Source organism: Danio rerio, chromosome 11, assembly GCF_049306965.1.
Source record: "Danio rerio strain Tuebingen ecotype United States chromosome 11, GRCz12tu, whole genome shotgun sequence".
NCBI lineage: Eukaryota > Metazoa > Chordata > Actinopteri > Cypriniformes > Danionidae > Danio > Danio rerio.
This window is the reverse complement of record NC_133186.1, coordinates 44,772,501-44,789,624: the sequence shown is the minus strand read 5'-3', so window position 1 is coordinate 44,789,624 and position 17,124 is coordinate 44,772,501. Positions and strand designations below refer to the sequence as shown.

The following is a 17,124-nucleotide window of genomic DNA, read 5'->3' as shown; positions in this document are numbered from 1 at the left end:
TATTTTTGGTGTTATTTTATTTTATGCCTTTCAATAAATATATTACTAAAAATGTCAAAAATAATCATTAAATGAGGCACAACTTTGGAAGAATTAATTACAAATATTAATAAAAGAATTATATATATAATATATATATATACAACAGTTCTGTCTGGTTCTCGAATCTGATTGGCTGATAGGCGTGATATATTTAAGTAATATCAGCACCCGTACAGCCTCTTCACCCTTTGTGTATTACTCCGCCCACATACAGCCAGCAGAAAGCAGACACTACAGATCTAAAGTTTAAAAGATGCTCGCTCAGCTGTTTAACTGTCAGCTTATGATTTAAATTCAACGCGGAAGAAAGTAGTTCCTCATACAAAAGGGTTTTTAAGACTTTTTATGTTTGATTTTGTTTTTGTATACACAATTATGCCATCAAACTGTTGTAAAAACGCAATATCACAGTCGTAGCAGTGCGATATGGCTGTATACCGGCACTGGTGGGGGTTGAAGGCACTCGGCCGCAATATATATACAAATATACAGCCATATCGCACTGCTACTCGTGTGATACTGCTGATATATATATATAGTTGAAGTCAGGATTATTAGCCCCCTTTAAATTTTTTCCTTTTTTAAATATTTCCCAGATGATTTTTAACAGAGCAAGGAAATTGTCACAGTATGTCTGATAATATTTTTTCTTCTGGAGAAAGTCTTATTTGTTTTATTTCAGCTAGAATAAAAGAAGTTTAAAATTTTTTAAACGCAATTTTAAAGACAAAATTATTAGCCTTTAAGTTATATTTAATTACTTGCATAATTACCCTAACCTGCCTAGTTAACCTTATTAACCTAATTAAGCCTTTAAATGTCACTTTAAGCTGTATAGAAGTGTCTTGAAAAATATCTAGTCTAATATTATTTACTTTTATCATGACAGATAAAATAAAACTGTTTATATATATATATATATAGATATATAGTATGCTTTTGAAATGTGTATAATAAATGTGTTTATTTTATACATTTATTTATTTACAAAAGTGTTTTTATTATATGCCTTTTAATAAATAAATAAATAGAAAATATGTAAAAAAAAATCCTTAAATGAGACAAAACTTTGGAAGAATTAATTCAAATATTAAAGTACTAATATTAAAAAATATATAAAATAATTAAAATAAATAAAAATATCAAACATTCATTTATTCAGTTTCTTATCGGCTTAATGCCTTTATTAATCCGGAGTCACCACAGCGGAATGAACTGCCAACTTTTCCAGCAAGTTTTTACGCAGCGCATGCTCTTCCAGCCCATCTCTGGGTAGACTAAATTGTCCGTAGTATATGAGTGTGTGTGAATGTGTGCATGTGGATGTTTCCCCAATTCGCCTGTACCACATGTGTTTGGACTGTGGGGGAAACCGGAGCACCCGGAGGAAACCCACGCGAAGGCAGGGAGAACATGCAAACTCCAAACAGAAACGCCAACTGAGCCGAGGCTCGAACCAGCAACCTTTTTGCTGTGAGGCGACAGCACTACCTACTGCGACACTGCCTCGCCAAAATATTAAACAACTGAATATATTTTAAATATGAATATATTTAATATATTAAAGCTTAATTTATTTCTGTGATTTTTAGCATCATTAATCCAGAAACCACTCTAGTATGCGGATTCTCAAAATAAACGGCTGGTTAAAAAATTATTATTAATGTTTTTGTTGAAAATAAGACTTTTTTAAAAAAATTTTTAGCTTTCTTTGATGAACATAATAAAATGTATAAACACAATAAAACAGCTCCATTATTGACATTTATTTACACCTGGAAAAAAATATATACTTCTCCATGACGGATAACAAATGAATTAAATACTTTTTCTATGCAAAAAAAAAAAAATCTACTGTACATGATGTGCTTACAGAAAAAAAAAACATTAGTGGTTAAAGCGTCTGATAGAAAAATATCATTTATGCCGCAACATTTTACTCACCAACTCATTACACACGATACAAAAAAAGTCTTCATTGATATCATTCAATAACAATGAGCACGGCAACAGATAAAACGTCCTGTACAATACCGACCCATATAAAGGAGCAGATCAAAAATACATGTGTTAGAAAATATCCTTCGTTATAACAAACAGGCGTTCTGTTACGGGCGTATTAGAATATACCTCTATAAAATTCAAGCATGTTAAAATAGGTTTGTTCTTCAAATATAAAACACGAGTGGTTGCCCAACAACCAGTTTTCACAGGTCTGCACCTATTATCATTTTCATGTGGAGCATCCCATAAATCCTCAGCTGTGACCAAACTGAAAGCAGTGTGTGTGTGTGTGTGAGAGTGTGTGTTAGTGAATTATATTATACAGGATTATGAAGGTCTTTGGTTGCTCACCGGTTTGTTTGTCTTGCTCAAGGCACACAACAGGAAGCTTTTACACTACCGGTCAAGAGTTTTACCGTATTACAGTTTTGTCATGCATTTATTTGATTCAAAGCAAAATTTGGAAATGTTTATATTACTTAAAAGAACTGCTTTATATTTAAACATATTTTAAAGTTTCTTTTATTTCTGGGGTTTTTAGCATCATTACTTCAGAAATCATTTATTTTCTGTGTAAAAAATGAGATTTTTTGATGAATAGAAAAAAAAAATAAGGAAATAAAACCTGCTAAATTAAAGTATTAATTTATGTAATTTAGTTTCTACCTAAAAAAAAATAAAAAAGATTTTGAATAGTGTTTAATGTTAAAAAAGCTGTGTATTTCGTATAAATGCTGATCTTTGGATCTTTCTAATCATCAGAGAACCCTGAAAAAACAATAAATAAATGTTAATGATGATGATGATAATAATGAAAACCAACAATAATAATATTGATAATAAAAATGATTATGATAATAAATTAACTAGTATGATATTAATAACATTTATGATAATAAAAATTATTATGATAAAAAATGACAGTACAATTATTATTGCTATCATTATTTATTATTATTATTATTATTATTATTATTATTGATCATAACAATAACAATGATATTGATAATGATAATAAATTAACAAATATGAGATTAATAATAATAATGATGATTATGAGAAAAAAATAAAACAATGACATTGATAATAACAATTATGTTAATAATAATTAATATTATTGTTATTATTATAATAAAACACATCAATAACAATAATAATAATGATTAATATACTAAAATTAACAACAATATTGACAATATAGATATGATAATAAAAATAAGACTATGAAAATAAAAACAACAATATTGATCTTAATAATAATTATTATTATGCATTAACAAATATGATATTAATAAATAATAATGATAATAAAAATAATAATTATGATAAAAAATAAAAATAAAATATCGATAATAATAATCATAAAAATAATAATAGCAAAAACAATGATACTAATAATAATTATAATAAATTAAACATGAGATTGATAATAATAATGATTCTGATAAAAAATAATATTCTGATAAATATTATCATTATCATAAAAAAATTGATAATGATAATAATTACTATGATAATGAATATTATTATTATTATGAAAAAAATTAAAACAATGATATTGATGATAATAATAATTATGTTAAAAATAATAATAATAATAATAAAATAAAAATACATCAAAAATAATAATACATGTTTATTGAAAAGCAAAGCAAAATATTAAAATGATTTCTGAAGGATTGTGTGACTGGAGCAATGGTGGTATTGATCAGCTTTGACATGACAAGAATAAATTACTGTAATTATATATATATATATATATATACTTTGACTAAATAAATGCAGACTATAGGCAAGACATTTGGTAGTGATTTTTCCCCCATCTTTAAAGACCCATCATGCATTTAAGACGTTCACATGATGAAATAAGCTCAAGCACTGAATAGAACTCATGATTATGAACATTTTGAGGAGAAATGAAACGTTTGCGTTTTGTTGCTCGAGACATTCGACAGATAAAGTGCAAGTGATAGAAGGTCCAACAATCATGTAACACACTTCAACCCGACTTTACACCCAAAACTCAACACTTGGTCCTAAAGGAGATGGAAAACATTCAAAATCCAATCAATCAGAAAATGAAAGGCACAAAGAAACCGCAAAACACATGGTATTCACCGCTGTAGCTCGAGAAAGTGAGTGTAAATATAAACCGAATTTGCATAATGTGATAATTATACAAACCAGTATTATGTTCTGATGACAGTGTGTGTTTTTGTGAAGCAAAGCTTATTTTCAGCCACAAAAAAAGGTAATTGCTAATTTAATAATATATCTGACTTTATATTTAGATATTGCTTTTTTCTTTTAGAAATTAAAGTTTGTGTCTCTAAAATATGTTTGAACTTCACTATTGGAATTCTGAGGGAATTAAAGCCAAAATTGAGGCTACAAAACAGTTGTTAAATGTAAACTTGAATTGCAAAAATAAATAAACACAATGCCGACCATATTTTACAATTAAAACTTGTTTTTCTTGCAATTTAGATTTGATTTCTCACATATTTTCATATTTGTCTTTCTGTGAATTGCACAATAACAATAAACAAAAGTCAGAATGGCAAAATATGAAAATAGTTTTTTAAATGTGCCGAGTTAAACCTGCAAGTCTCTCAAAATTGTGTGCATACAGTGAGGAGGTATGAGTCTGACTCACAACAGTTAAAACACTGTAGTCGCAAAACTAAGGGGGGAAAAGGGCACAACTGCTGAATATGGAAGAATCGTGAGAGAAAAATGCTAAATTCATATTTCACAAATCAAAATACAAAATTGTGAGGTATAACATTTGCATTGCAAGAGGAAAAAAATCAGCAATTGCAAAAAATTGCAAAAAATAGTCACAACATTTCTGAAATGCAAAATTGGGAAACTGGGAGTAAACTTAAAATTACAAAAAAAAAAAGCTTTTGCATTTTTCCAGCCATATCTTTCTCTCTTTTTTCAGCAATCTTTTTGTGGTAAATCACTATCCCCCTATTTTTTGTTATATTTAGAAAAATAAAAATAAAAATAAATTTATTATTATTATTATTTTTGTATTATATGTATGTATATGTATATATATATATATATATATATATATATATATATATATATATATATATATATATATATATATACATATATATATATATATATATATATATATATATATATATATATATATATACATATACATCAAATCTTTGCTTAATATATGGTTGCTGGATAATTTAAAATTGTGAGATATAAAATTTTAACTGCAAAAAAAAAACTGAACTGGAAAATTGTGAGTTTACAAAAAAATGTTGCTTTAGCATTTTTCAGAAATATTTTACTTTTTTCTCTCAGCAAAGTTTTTATTTGTGAGAGATTGCAATTACCTTATTTGTTTTATTAAATTTAGAAAATAATAATAATTTTAAAAAGTTGATGGAAGGCCAAATCTCGCTGGATATGATTCCATACAATTGCCGGATGAATGCAAAATTGTAAGACAAAGTTTGAATTGCAAGAAAAAATACAGTGAGAATTGCAAACAAAAAATAGTCGTAATAAGCAGCAATTCTGGGTTGTAAGCTTGTAACTGAGTTGTAAGCTTGGAATTACAAGAAAAAAACAGCTTTCGCATTTTACAGCACTTTTTTTAATCTTTTTTTTTCTCATCTTATTATTTTTTTTTTTTTTGAGAAAAATCACAATTACCTTTTTTGTTTTTTATTATATTTAGTAATAAATATTAATAATAAAAAAAGTAGATGGAAGGCCTAATCTCTGCTGGATATGATTGCTTGATAAATTGTGAAATATAAGATTTGAATTGCAAGAAAATAAAAATGCACAAATTGCAAAGAATTCTAAACTGCAAAATTGGTAAATTGTGAATTGTAAACTCGGAGGTTTAAGAAAAAATTTGCATTGCATTGCATTTCTCTCTTTTTCTCAGGATTTTCTTTTAAAATTAGAAATCGCAATTGCCTTCTTTTGTTTTTTTTAATAATATTTAGTAATATAATAGTAAATATATAACAGTATTTAGTTTAATATGTTAATCATTTAAAAAAGTAGATGGAAGACCAAATCTCTGCTGAATATGACTGCTGGATAAATGAAAACTGTTAGATATAACTTTTAAATTGCAAGAAAAAAAAGCATCAATTGTTTAAATAATAATAAAAAAGAGACAATATTGAGGAAACTGAACTGCAAAATTGGGAAATTAAGAGTTAAACTGGGAATTACAAGAAAAAAAATGTAGCTTTGGCATTTCTCAGCAATGTTTTTTTTTGGTGAGAAACTGCAATTACCTTTTTTATTACATTTAGAAAATAATAATAATGATAATTTTAAAAAGTAGAAGGAAGATCAAATCTCTGCTGGATATGATTGCGATGAAGGAAAAAAACTAATGCTCTTTTTCCCTTTTGTGGTCACCGGTGAATTGATAATGCAAGTAAATCTGCACTGGTGTTAGTTGGGTTTTCCTTCATTTTGAGAAACACAAGTCACTGTGCAGTGGAGATAATGATAATATTAATAATTATGTGCTACTGACCTTGCAGAGCTGAAATAAACTCACTCCAGTGTCAGGGTTTATAGGTTGGTAGTGTTCTGTTAAAGAGGACTCCTTTAAGAGTGAAATCTGCCAGTTATTGCAATAATCACATCTATTAATTTGATCCAAAATACACTAGAACGGTGAATCTCATCAAAACATTTCCAGGTTTGCATTAGAAAATAAATATGAGTTCAGTTATTAATGGATGTTTTCATTATTGCATTATAATATGCTGTATGATAGGAGCAAAAACAAAGTAATACTTTAAATAGGAACATTTAAAATATTTATATAATAAAATCCTGCATTTATTTTACAGTAAAAATCAGGTAAATGATCAGGTGATGTTTTAAATATGCATTCAATATAAACAAATTACATATTACATAGAATATTATTAATAATATGACTACACTATGATCATATTTCACCTGGTCTTTATTACCACAACGCCAAGAAATATCATTTTCAATAATTAATATCATGGAAAAGTAGTTTTTAATCGAGTAAGTATTTACACAATGATAATGCTGATAACTAATGCAATATTTGAATGTTTTTGCTCTTATATTATATGATTATGCAACAATTATTACCACAAAAACACTATTTTATTACTGTAACTGCATGTATTCATACAAAGATCATTAAATTCAATGGTAATATTGAATGCAGGTGTAGGTAGTATTATAACATTTCTAATAATATGTAGATATTAATATAAATATTTCTGCTGTTATTTAATATTATTATTATGCAAATGAATGTAAACAATCAAAACAATGTCAGTTTGTAAAATAATAAATGTTAAATGTGACCTGGAAATGTTTTCAAGAGACTCAAATCCAGTAAAGCAGATGTGAGGTTCTTACTCCAGACGTGATGTCACAGCGCAGGCATTTACATATGCAGATCTGTCATTCCTGACTCCGCCCACATGTTTACACCAAGGGGAATGTTGATCTCACACAGCGAGACGTCTTCCAGCATGTGAGCTGAGAGTGTGTGTGTGTGTGTGTGTGTGTGTGTGTGTGTCCGAAACCCACATCCAGTGTTGTTTTCGGCACCGCCAGCATGGTCCAGACCTGCAGCATCAAGTGCACTTGTCGTCTCCATCAGAAGAGTGTGTGTTTATGGTCAGGGGCTGGGCGGTTTGTGTAAGATCCCCTGCAGGTCTTCTGGAAGAGTCAGGATGATAGTGTCGATGTGTGCCTGCAGTTTGGCCAAAGTTCCTGCTTTGACGGGAAGCTGATCTTTCTCTGCCTGAGTCTGAGGACACAGTGATCAAGAGTTATTTCTTACTTCAAATTTTCTGACCAATAAAAAGCCTCTCTAGTGTCTGACATGCCCCGCCCCCTTCTTCTCATTGGCTAGTGGGCGGGGCTTTCCCCCTCTGATGACACGTACAAAGGGAGAACGTCAACCGAACTGTTTCTGCAGACTAGTCTGATTATAAACAACGTAATAAATCAACCGTTACCATTAGAGGCTGGTTATATTCACACACTGCTGCCACACAACTGTGTTTAAACCACTTCTAAAACTTTTTTTTGTATAATAGGTCCCCTTTAAGACTGTAGGCACCTTAACAGTGTTCATTCAGACAGAAAGCCATCAGGAATGATGCAGTACTGACCAGTTTCTCCTTGAGTTTGAGCACCAGGTCGACAGTCTCCACCTCTGTGTGTTTCTGAATGCGCAGTGTCAGGTCTTCTTCACACAGAGCCTCCAGGTGAAGAGCCTCCAGCTTCTGCAGCATCTCCTTCCTGCGGTTTCTGAACCAGCCGTCAAAGTTTGGAGACCTCAGGAACTGCCTGCGGGAGGACAGAACAGAAGATGCATTTGTTTATCAGAAGTTTAAAGAGAAATAACTTTAAAACACAAGCTGATGTTTAGTTTTGTGTACAACATTTTGTACACACTACAAAATTTCAACAAAATTTGATAATTTTTTTTATGGTTTCTCTTGATTTTTGCTCATATTAAAATGTGCATTTAATGGATGTACTCTTTTTTGGAGCGTTATCATGAGCTATTTTGTTAAATTAGCTCCAGGTTTGGGTTCAGTACTGACTAATCTAATGTATATGCACAAATATAATATTGTAAAGCATAATAGAAAATAATAATTTAAAAGAGAGATGGGTGAACTCGTATATGCTGAGCACTGTACATCACATAAATAAAATAATAATAATAATAATAATAATTTATATCTGCAATTGTGTACCTGTAGAGGCCGATCCAGTCTCCTTTGAGTCTGGATGTGAGCTGAGGTCCAGCTTTCTCCAGGGTTTTCATGAACTCGTCCTGGTTGAACGGCCGCAGCTGTGGAGGACTCTGGGAAATAAAGACATTTGTGTTTTTTAAAGAATCATCTTAAATGAAAAGATCTGGAAAATGACGAAAGATCATTCTTACTTTCCATGGAGAGATGCTCTTCTGTAGCGGCATTAGACTGGCCACATATCGCTCCTATTAAAAAAAAACAGACAATATTATCTATGCTTGCACATTATATCACATGCATTTAACCTTTTGTACCAGTGTTATTTTGACATTATTTTAAACCAGTGTTTCCTTGAATTTAAAATGTATAGTTATAGGTTTTTAGAAAATCTTTTTTTTTTGTAAACTACTTATGACGTTTCTTTAAAAACTGTAAAAAAAAAAAAAAGAAAAAAAAAAGATGTAAAGCAGTTTTTGCATTAAATAATACAGATGTTGTTTTCTAATAATTTTAGACAAAACCATACCAATGTTTTCATTTAAAATGTAAATTAATATTCAGTGACTGACCCTAATTTTCAGTCACATAAAATATATTTGTTATTTATTTTATTCTGAACAACTGCTATAAAGTATTTCTTATGTGAGACAGAATCAGACCTTCATAAACAAAATAAATAAAGAGAAACAAAGACATTTTAAGTGGGGCTATTTGTTTTTCATAGCTGTATACCTTCACAATATGATTAAACATATCTATAGCCAGCCCCTATTATTCCAGTCTTCATTGTAACTTATAGTTATTTTCTCTTTTTAATTCAGTTTTAGGTGAGTTTAATGCATTTTTAAAACATTTCTATTCTTTTATTTTAGTAATTTATTTTTTTTCAGCTTATTTGTTTCCTCAACTACCCAAAATAACATTTCAGCTCACTTTTCCTCCCATCTAATGCTTTTATTTGTAATAATTTCTCTCTCTCTCTCTCTCTCTCTCTCTGTATATATATATATATATATATATATTTTTTTTTTTTTTTTTTTTTTTAATAAATCAAAATTATTAGCTCTTCTGTTAAATTTTATTTCTTTAATATTTTCCCCTTAATTTATTTTAAATGGTAAGAAGAACACATTTCTAAACATGATAGTTTAATAACTAATAACTGCTTTATTTTATCTTTGTTATGATGACAGTAAATAATATTAGACTAGATATTCTTCAAGACACTTCTATACAGCTTAAAGTCACATTTAAAGGCTTAACTAGGGTAATTAGGGTAAAATTAGGGTAATTATGCAAGTCATTGTATAACAGTGGTTTGTTCTGTAGACAATCCAAAACAATTATTGCTTAAGGGGGCTAATAATACTGACCTTAAAATGGGTTTAAACGTTTTTCATTTTAAATTCTAGCCGAAATAAAAACAAATACGACTTTCTCCAGAAGAAAAAATATAGAGGAAATACTGTGAAAATGTGCTTGCTCCATTAAACATCACTTGAGAAATATTTGAAAAAGAATAATATTGCACAGGAGGGCAAATAATTTTGCCCTCAACTGTATATTAGCATGTTGAAACAGCCTGATGCCATTAATTTTAATATATGCAAAAAAGCAATCCGACCAGAGGAATGATGAAACTCTGCGTAAGCTCCAGGAAATATCGACGCAGGATTGCATTCTGGGCCGCTGAAGGACGCTTCTGCTGAACTCCCTGATGTTAAAGACAGAAACACTGAATGAAGGCATGTACTTGAAGGATTGAGCAGTGAAAAAAATAAAAAAAAACAGCAGAACAAGAGACACTCACCTTCTGGAGCTGCTTGATAATGTCCTCGTCTTTGTTCAGGAAGGGTTTATATGCAGTGTAAACACCTGCGAGCACACCAGACATCATTAGTGCTTTAGGTAATGCACAGTTTCATTTATTTGCTTTTGGAAAAGTAGAGTAAGAGGCTCTTATTTAAAGTCAAATGAAGATCATATTCAAGCCTCACCAGGTTTCGAGTCCAAAGTCTTCAGATTTTTGAGTTTCTTCACTTTCATTTGTTTGGCCATCTCTCCTTTAAATAATAATGATGATGATAATAATAATTATAATAATAATAATAATAACAAAAATATATGAATGGTAATAATAATAATAAAAAATAATAAACTAAATAATTATATTAATAATATATGAATAGAAGTCATAACACTGCATGAATGTCAATGATGTGTTACTTATAAAATTATGAAAAATGTCCATTTTATATTTAATTACACATGCAGATAATCAGTATTTAATGCTCTGATTAACTGATTAATTCAAGTTCTACTCGAATTAAAAAAACCACAACTGGTCAATTTAAAAAATAAAATTTAGTAAGACCTTGAATCAAAAACAAAAGTATAATAATAATAAATACAAATAAAAAGTTAATATTTAATAAAATAATTATATATACACACACACACACACACATGCACGCACGCACGCAATTTTTCACACAATTTTTGTCTAATGGAGAGAAGATTTTTTTTCAGCACATTTCTAAACATAATAGTTTTAATAATTCATTTTTAATAACTGTTTAACAGTAATGCTGATGACAGTAATTAATATTTGACTAGATAATTTAAGACACTTCTATACAGCTTAAAGTGACATTTAAAGGCTTAACTAGATTAATTAGGTTAACCGAAATAAAACATAATAAGACCTTCCCTAGAAGATAAAATATTAACAGACATACTGTGAAAATATCCTTACTCTGTTAAACAGAATTTGGGAAATATTTAAAATAGAAAAAAAATTCAAAGGGGGGCTAATAATTCTGACTTCAGCGATATTAATATATATATATATATATATATATATATATATATATATATATATATATATATATATATATATATATATATATATATACATACACAATTTTAAAAACATCAAATTTTTTTCTAGTATTTTTTAAGCGATGTTTAACAGAATGAGTATGTATTTCAAAGTATTTCCTATTATATTTTTCTTATAGTCTTATTTCTTTTAAGTTGGCTGGAATAAACAATAAAAGGTCAAAAACATTAGATTTTTTAGGCGACTTATTTGATTCAGAAGACAATCCCTGAAGTCCAATATCTTGCCTGATTAATTTAATCTTTATCTAAAGTTGAACACTAGTATCTTGCAAAATAACTATTATGTATTGTCATCATTAATTCATTTTCCTTCAGCTTAGTTCTTTTAGTCATAGGGGCTTGCCACAACGGAATGAACCGTCATCTTATACAGCATATGTTTTACACAGCGGATGCCCCACCAGCCGCAACCCAGTACTGGAAAACACCCATACACACACATTCACACACACACACACTCATACACTATGGCTAATTTAGTTCACCAATTCCCCTATAGCGCATATGTTTGGACTGTGGGGGCAACCAGAGCACTTGGAGGAAACCCACGCCAACACGGGGTCGAACATGCAAACTCCACACAGAAACGCCAATTGGCCCAGCTGTAATTCAAACCAACAACATTCATGCTGTGAGGCAGCAGTGCTAACCACCAAGCCACCGCGTGGCCCGTATTGTCATCATAGCAAAGACAAAATAAACTAGTTATTAGAAATTGTATTTATTAAAATTATTATATTTAAATATGTCTTAGACAGCTGATAAACATCACTTATTTTTGCAAATATTTGCAAAAGATTTTACTATTTCGTCTTAAACTGTAAATTAAAAAACAAAAATAAAACCTAAAGGAAACACTAACACAACATAAAACATGTCACGAGTACCTGCTTGCTAATAATTTAGTTTTTAGCTGTAAATGAAACCTAATCGTCACACTTTACAATAAGCTTTAATAGGTTGATGCATTTACTAACATAAATTAAGTACAAATAAAACATGTACAGCATTTATTAATCAGTTCAACATTTACTAAGCATAATGCAATCGAAAAGAAGCACCTGCTGTCTTCATATCTCCGATGCGGATGATGTGCGGCCAGTGCTGAAGAGTTTTGGCGAAGAATGGGTTTGTGACGCCTAAAATGACTGAAGGCCTGCAGCAGAAACACAGACACCATATACGGTTAAACAGAGCAAACACTTCCTGTCTGAGCTCCAGAAATACACTCCTGCATCGATCCGAACGCAGAACAACAGCTCGTCTATCATACCGCCATCCAGATTCAATTACACACCACGTTTGTAGGTCAAAACAATGAGAAACACGTTTACACACACACACTCACAGACAATACACACTGTTCTTTTATAAATATCCACTATACTACAGTATTGATGCATGCTGTTATATTATACAATGTACAGAGTTTTAAAAATATTAACAACATAGTAGTTAAGGTAATTTTAATCATTACATTTATGTTCATATTTCTATTCATTACTAGCGCTGCACAATATCTGGCTTTTGGCATTGATATAGCAGTGTGTGCATCCACAATAGTCACATTGCAAGATCTGCAATGTCGAATCAGAATTATAGCTTAGTAGGCATTAAAAACACACATCATTGTGGAGTAATTACAAAGTTTAACCATAAGGTAACCACAAAATTGTATTATTTGTATGCGTTTAATGCCTAGTATGCATTTCAAGCCCATTTACGTTTACATTTAGTCATTTAGCAGTTGCTTTTATCCAAAGCGACTTACAAATGAGGACAAGGAAGCAATTTACACAACTAAAAGAGCAACAATGAATAAGTGCTGTAGGCAAGATTCAGGTATGTAAAGTGTAAAAAGCAAAACATTGGTCTTTTTTTTTTGTAATACATTTAGTGGTATATCCAGAGAGGCAATTGCAGATTAGGAAGGGTAGTGGAGACTAAATAGTTGAGTTTTTAGTCGTTTCTTGAAGACAGTGAGTGACTCTGCCAACTGGGCAGATTGAATGCGAGAGTTCGGGAAAGTGATTTCTTCCCTCTTTGGGATGGAACCACGAGGCGACGTTCATTCACAGAACTCAAGTTTCTGGAGGGCACATAAATCTGCAGAAGTGAGAGCAGATAAGAAGGAGCAAAGCCAGAAGTCGCTTTTTAAGCAAACATCAGAGCTTTGAATTTGATGCAAGCAGCAACTGGCAGCCAGTGCAAACGGATGAGCAGCGGAGTGACATGTGCTCTTTTAGGTTCATTAAAGACCACTCGTGCTGCTGCGTTCGATTTAAAGCATTCAGTCAAAGGAAATAAAATTTTAGTGACTTTAAGTAACATTATTGTTTTAATGTGCAGTATATATATGCAATGAAGAGTTTACTGCTATTTAATTTACGTTTAATTATTCAATTTGTTTGCCTAACTTTGATTTACTGTATTTGACATTGCTTGTGATTTGGTTTATTACATTTAATGCTGATGCACTCCACTACAAAATCGTCCTATTATCATCATCATCATCATCCAAAATTGTCAGAACTCTGTCCAGGAAGGCCGGTGTCTTGGAGAGTTTAGCTTCAACCCTAATAAAACACACCCGAACCAGCTAATCAAGCTCTTACTAGATATAATAGAAACCTCCGGGCAGGTGTGTTGAAGTTGGAGCTAAACTCAGCAGGACACCAACTCTCTAAGACCGAGTTTGGACACCCCTGTCCTGAATTATTAATTCTTTTCAAATAAAGCAATTCACTTCATCTGTTAAAATTATACTCAATAATCGCAATGTGTATCGCAGGAAAATAAAATATTGCAATGTCAGTTTACAATATCGTAGAGTCCCATTTCATACACAGCTGTAACTCAAAGTTCTTTAGAAACTAAAAAAAAAATCATGGATATTTTCATTTCATGTACATTAAAAAAACTTAAAAAATCTAGAAATCTAAAAATGAATTAACAATAAAAACAATGATAAATACTATGGTAAATATTAATCGATATTAGAATAAAAAGTAGAGGCAGAATTCAATATTTAACTCAGTATATTAAATACTAATCTACAATAATTGTAAATACTGTATTTGTGACAGAAACAAAACAATTTCAAGACAGAAACAAAACAATAATAAAATATATATGATCAAAATGTAAATGAACATTTTCTCAAATATATGCATGTGTGTGTGTGTGTGTATTTATATATACATAATAAATATACACACTATACACACATAAATTATATCAAAACAAACTTTTATTGTGGATGCGATTAATCGCATTTGTTTTGTCCCAGCACTAAAAAATATTATTAAAACAATTGAGTAAAATACTTACCAACCAAAATAATATAAAAATATATACATATTTAATAATATTTAAATCATTTAAAAAATAAAAATAATTCAATTAAAAAAAATAATTATATATACAGTGCTCAGCATATACGAGCACACCCCCCACAAATCCCTTATTTAAATGAATATTTTCTATAGGCTGCTTTACAATATGACATTTGTGCATATACATTAGATTAGTCAGTACTGAAACCAATTCTGGAGCTAATCTAACAAAAAAAATACAATAATGGTTCAAAAATTAATAGACCAAATTTATATGTTAGAGAAAAATATTAAATATATGTTCAAAAAATAACAAAATTCAAGAGAAACATTTAGTTGAAATGTTGTAGCTTGCAATTTATTTTTGCAACATCTTGCATGAATTGAATTGTATTATCTTTCCATTTCTAAAGATGATTGATGACTAAAATATCATTTTAATAAATATATCTATTTAATGAATCAGTTTTGTTCAAATGCACTAATAATATATTACCTATATTCACTGAGAAATGAAGTAAAATATTCATTTTCAAACTGGGTGTACTTATATATGCTGAGCACTGTGTATGTATGCATGTATGTATGTATATATTGAAAATATACAGATCTTCTTGCATGTGAAAGCTTTTAGTGTTTACTTACGGAGCTTGTGTTCGCGTGGTGTATTCCTTAAACTCACTGTCATGAATAGTGAAATACGGCCGGAAGTCACTGCAGTATCGTAGAGGAGAGATACAACTGCAAACAAACACAGATTATTATTATTATTATTATTATTATTATGAGTTGTTAGACTAATCTTACATCTTTAACCAGCATTAAATAAGCCCTCTAGAAGTCAGCATTTTACTAGCTTTTGATTTAAGACAAGTCCTCTAATTTTTTAAGGGGAAATTATACCCAAAAATAAAAATTGCCAAACTGGAGTTTCTTTCTTCTGTTGAACACAAAGGGAAAAAAATAGCCATTGACTGCATTTCAGTATTCTTTATTGCTACTACAGCTGCCAACGGCTGCATTTCCAGCATTCATCAAAATATCTTGTTCAACAGAAGAGGAAATTTTGTGCAGTCCTAATAGAAAAATAAAAAGCCCAGACATATATGGACAAAATGAAGATACAACTCAAATATGATTTTTTTTTTTGTTTTGTTTTTTTTAACACTTTTATTGTTTCAGAAAGGTGTGATACATTCTTACTGTATTAGTAACCAAATACCAATCAAAGAACTCCCGCCCCATCCCGACGTTCAAAATAAAAATTAAAAATTAAAAAAAGAAAGGAATAGAATAAAAATAAATAAAATAAAAAAATAAAAAAATGCATTCTCATGCGAGGAAAGTAATACAAAAACAAATAAATAGAAAATAAAGATTAACTAAAATAAACTTAAAGATAAAAATAAAAAGGGCAATTTTGTTAAAAATTAAAAATATATAAAAAATAAATACCATTAAAACATTGACATTTCAACATATACATTCCAGTGAAAGTATATTCAAGTTAGTCATTACAAACACAGTGTATTTTAACAGTCACATTGTTTGGGATTACTAAACAGTCAGTCCACTGTTATTTAAAAAATGAAGGAAGAAGTCCCAAATCTTGTAGAATATGTGCATTTTTTGTTTGATTGAATAAGTCAACCTTTCCATTGCTATACAGGAAGACATTTCCTTAATCCAGAGTGACAAAGATGGAGCATGAGTACTTTTCCAGTGAATGGCAATCAGGCGCTTCGCATGTAATAGACACAGATTTATAAACTTCTGTTCATATGACTTCAGCGATAAGGCAGGTGGGAAAAGACCAAGGATACAGATTTTTGGGCAAACAGGGATTTCTTTACCAATAGTTTTAGAGATTACACCAATTATTTCTTTCCAAAAGAATTGCAAGTGCTCACATTGCCAAACACAATGGAACAGTGTGCCCTTGTAAGTCAAACATTTTCCACAAATGTCCAGAATATTTCTATTAAATTTATTTAACATTTCTGGTGTTATTTATGTTCTCATTACCCAATTATATTGGATTAATTTAAAACGGGTATTGATTGATAATG

At 30.0% G+C, this 17,124-nt stretch overlaps 1 protein-coding gene across 3 annotated transcripts in view; it reads right to left on the bottom strand.

Annotated features, from left to right (window-relative positions):
- Positions 1 to 5,976: 5,976 nt before the first annotated feature.
- dennd6a (DENN/MADD domain containing 6A) overlaps positions 5,977 to 17,124 on the bottom strand; it is a 41,371-nt gene continuing 30,223 nt past the window's right edge. For 2 of the 3 annotated variants that reach the window (XM_068224150.2, XM_068224151.2), the window contains 9 exons: positions 15,701 to 15,796; positions 12,782 to 12,876; positions 10,814 to 10,879; positions 10,627 to 10,691; positions 10,441 to 10,530; positions 9,008 to 9,061; positions 8,817 to 8,926; positions 8,223 to 8,400; positions 5,977 to 7,855 (listed from right to left, as the gene is read on the bottom strand). In XM_068224150.2, the coding sequence (XP_068080251.1) occupies positions 7,724 to 7,855; positions 8,223 to 8,400; positions 8,817 to 8,926; positions 9,008 to 9,061; positions 10,441 to 10,530; positions 10,627 to 10,691; positions 10,814 to 10,879; positions 12,782 to 12,876; positions 15,701 to 15,796 (886 nt within the window). In that variant the 3' untranslated portion in view covers positions 5,977 to 7,723. 3 annotated transcript variants of the gene reach the window in all.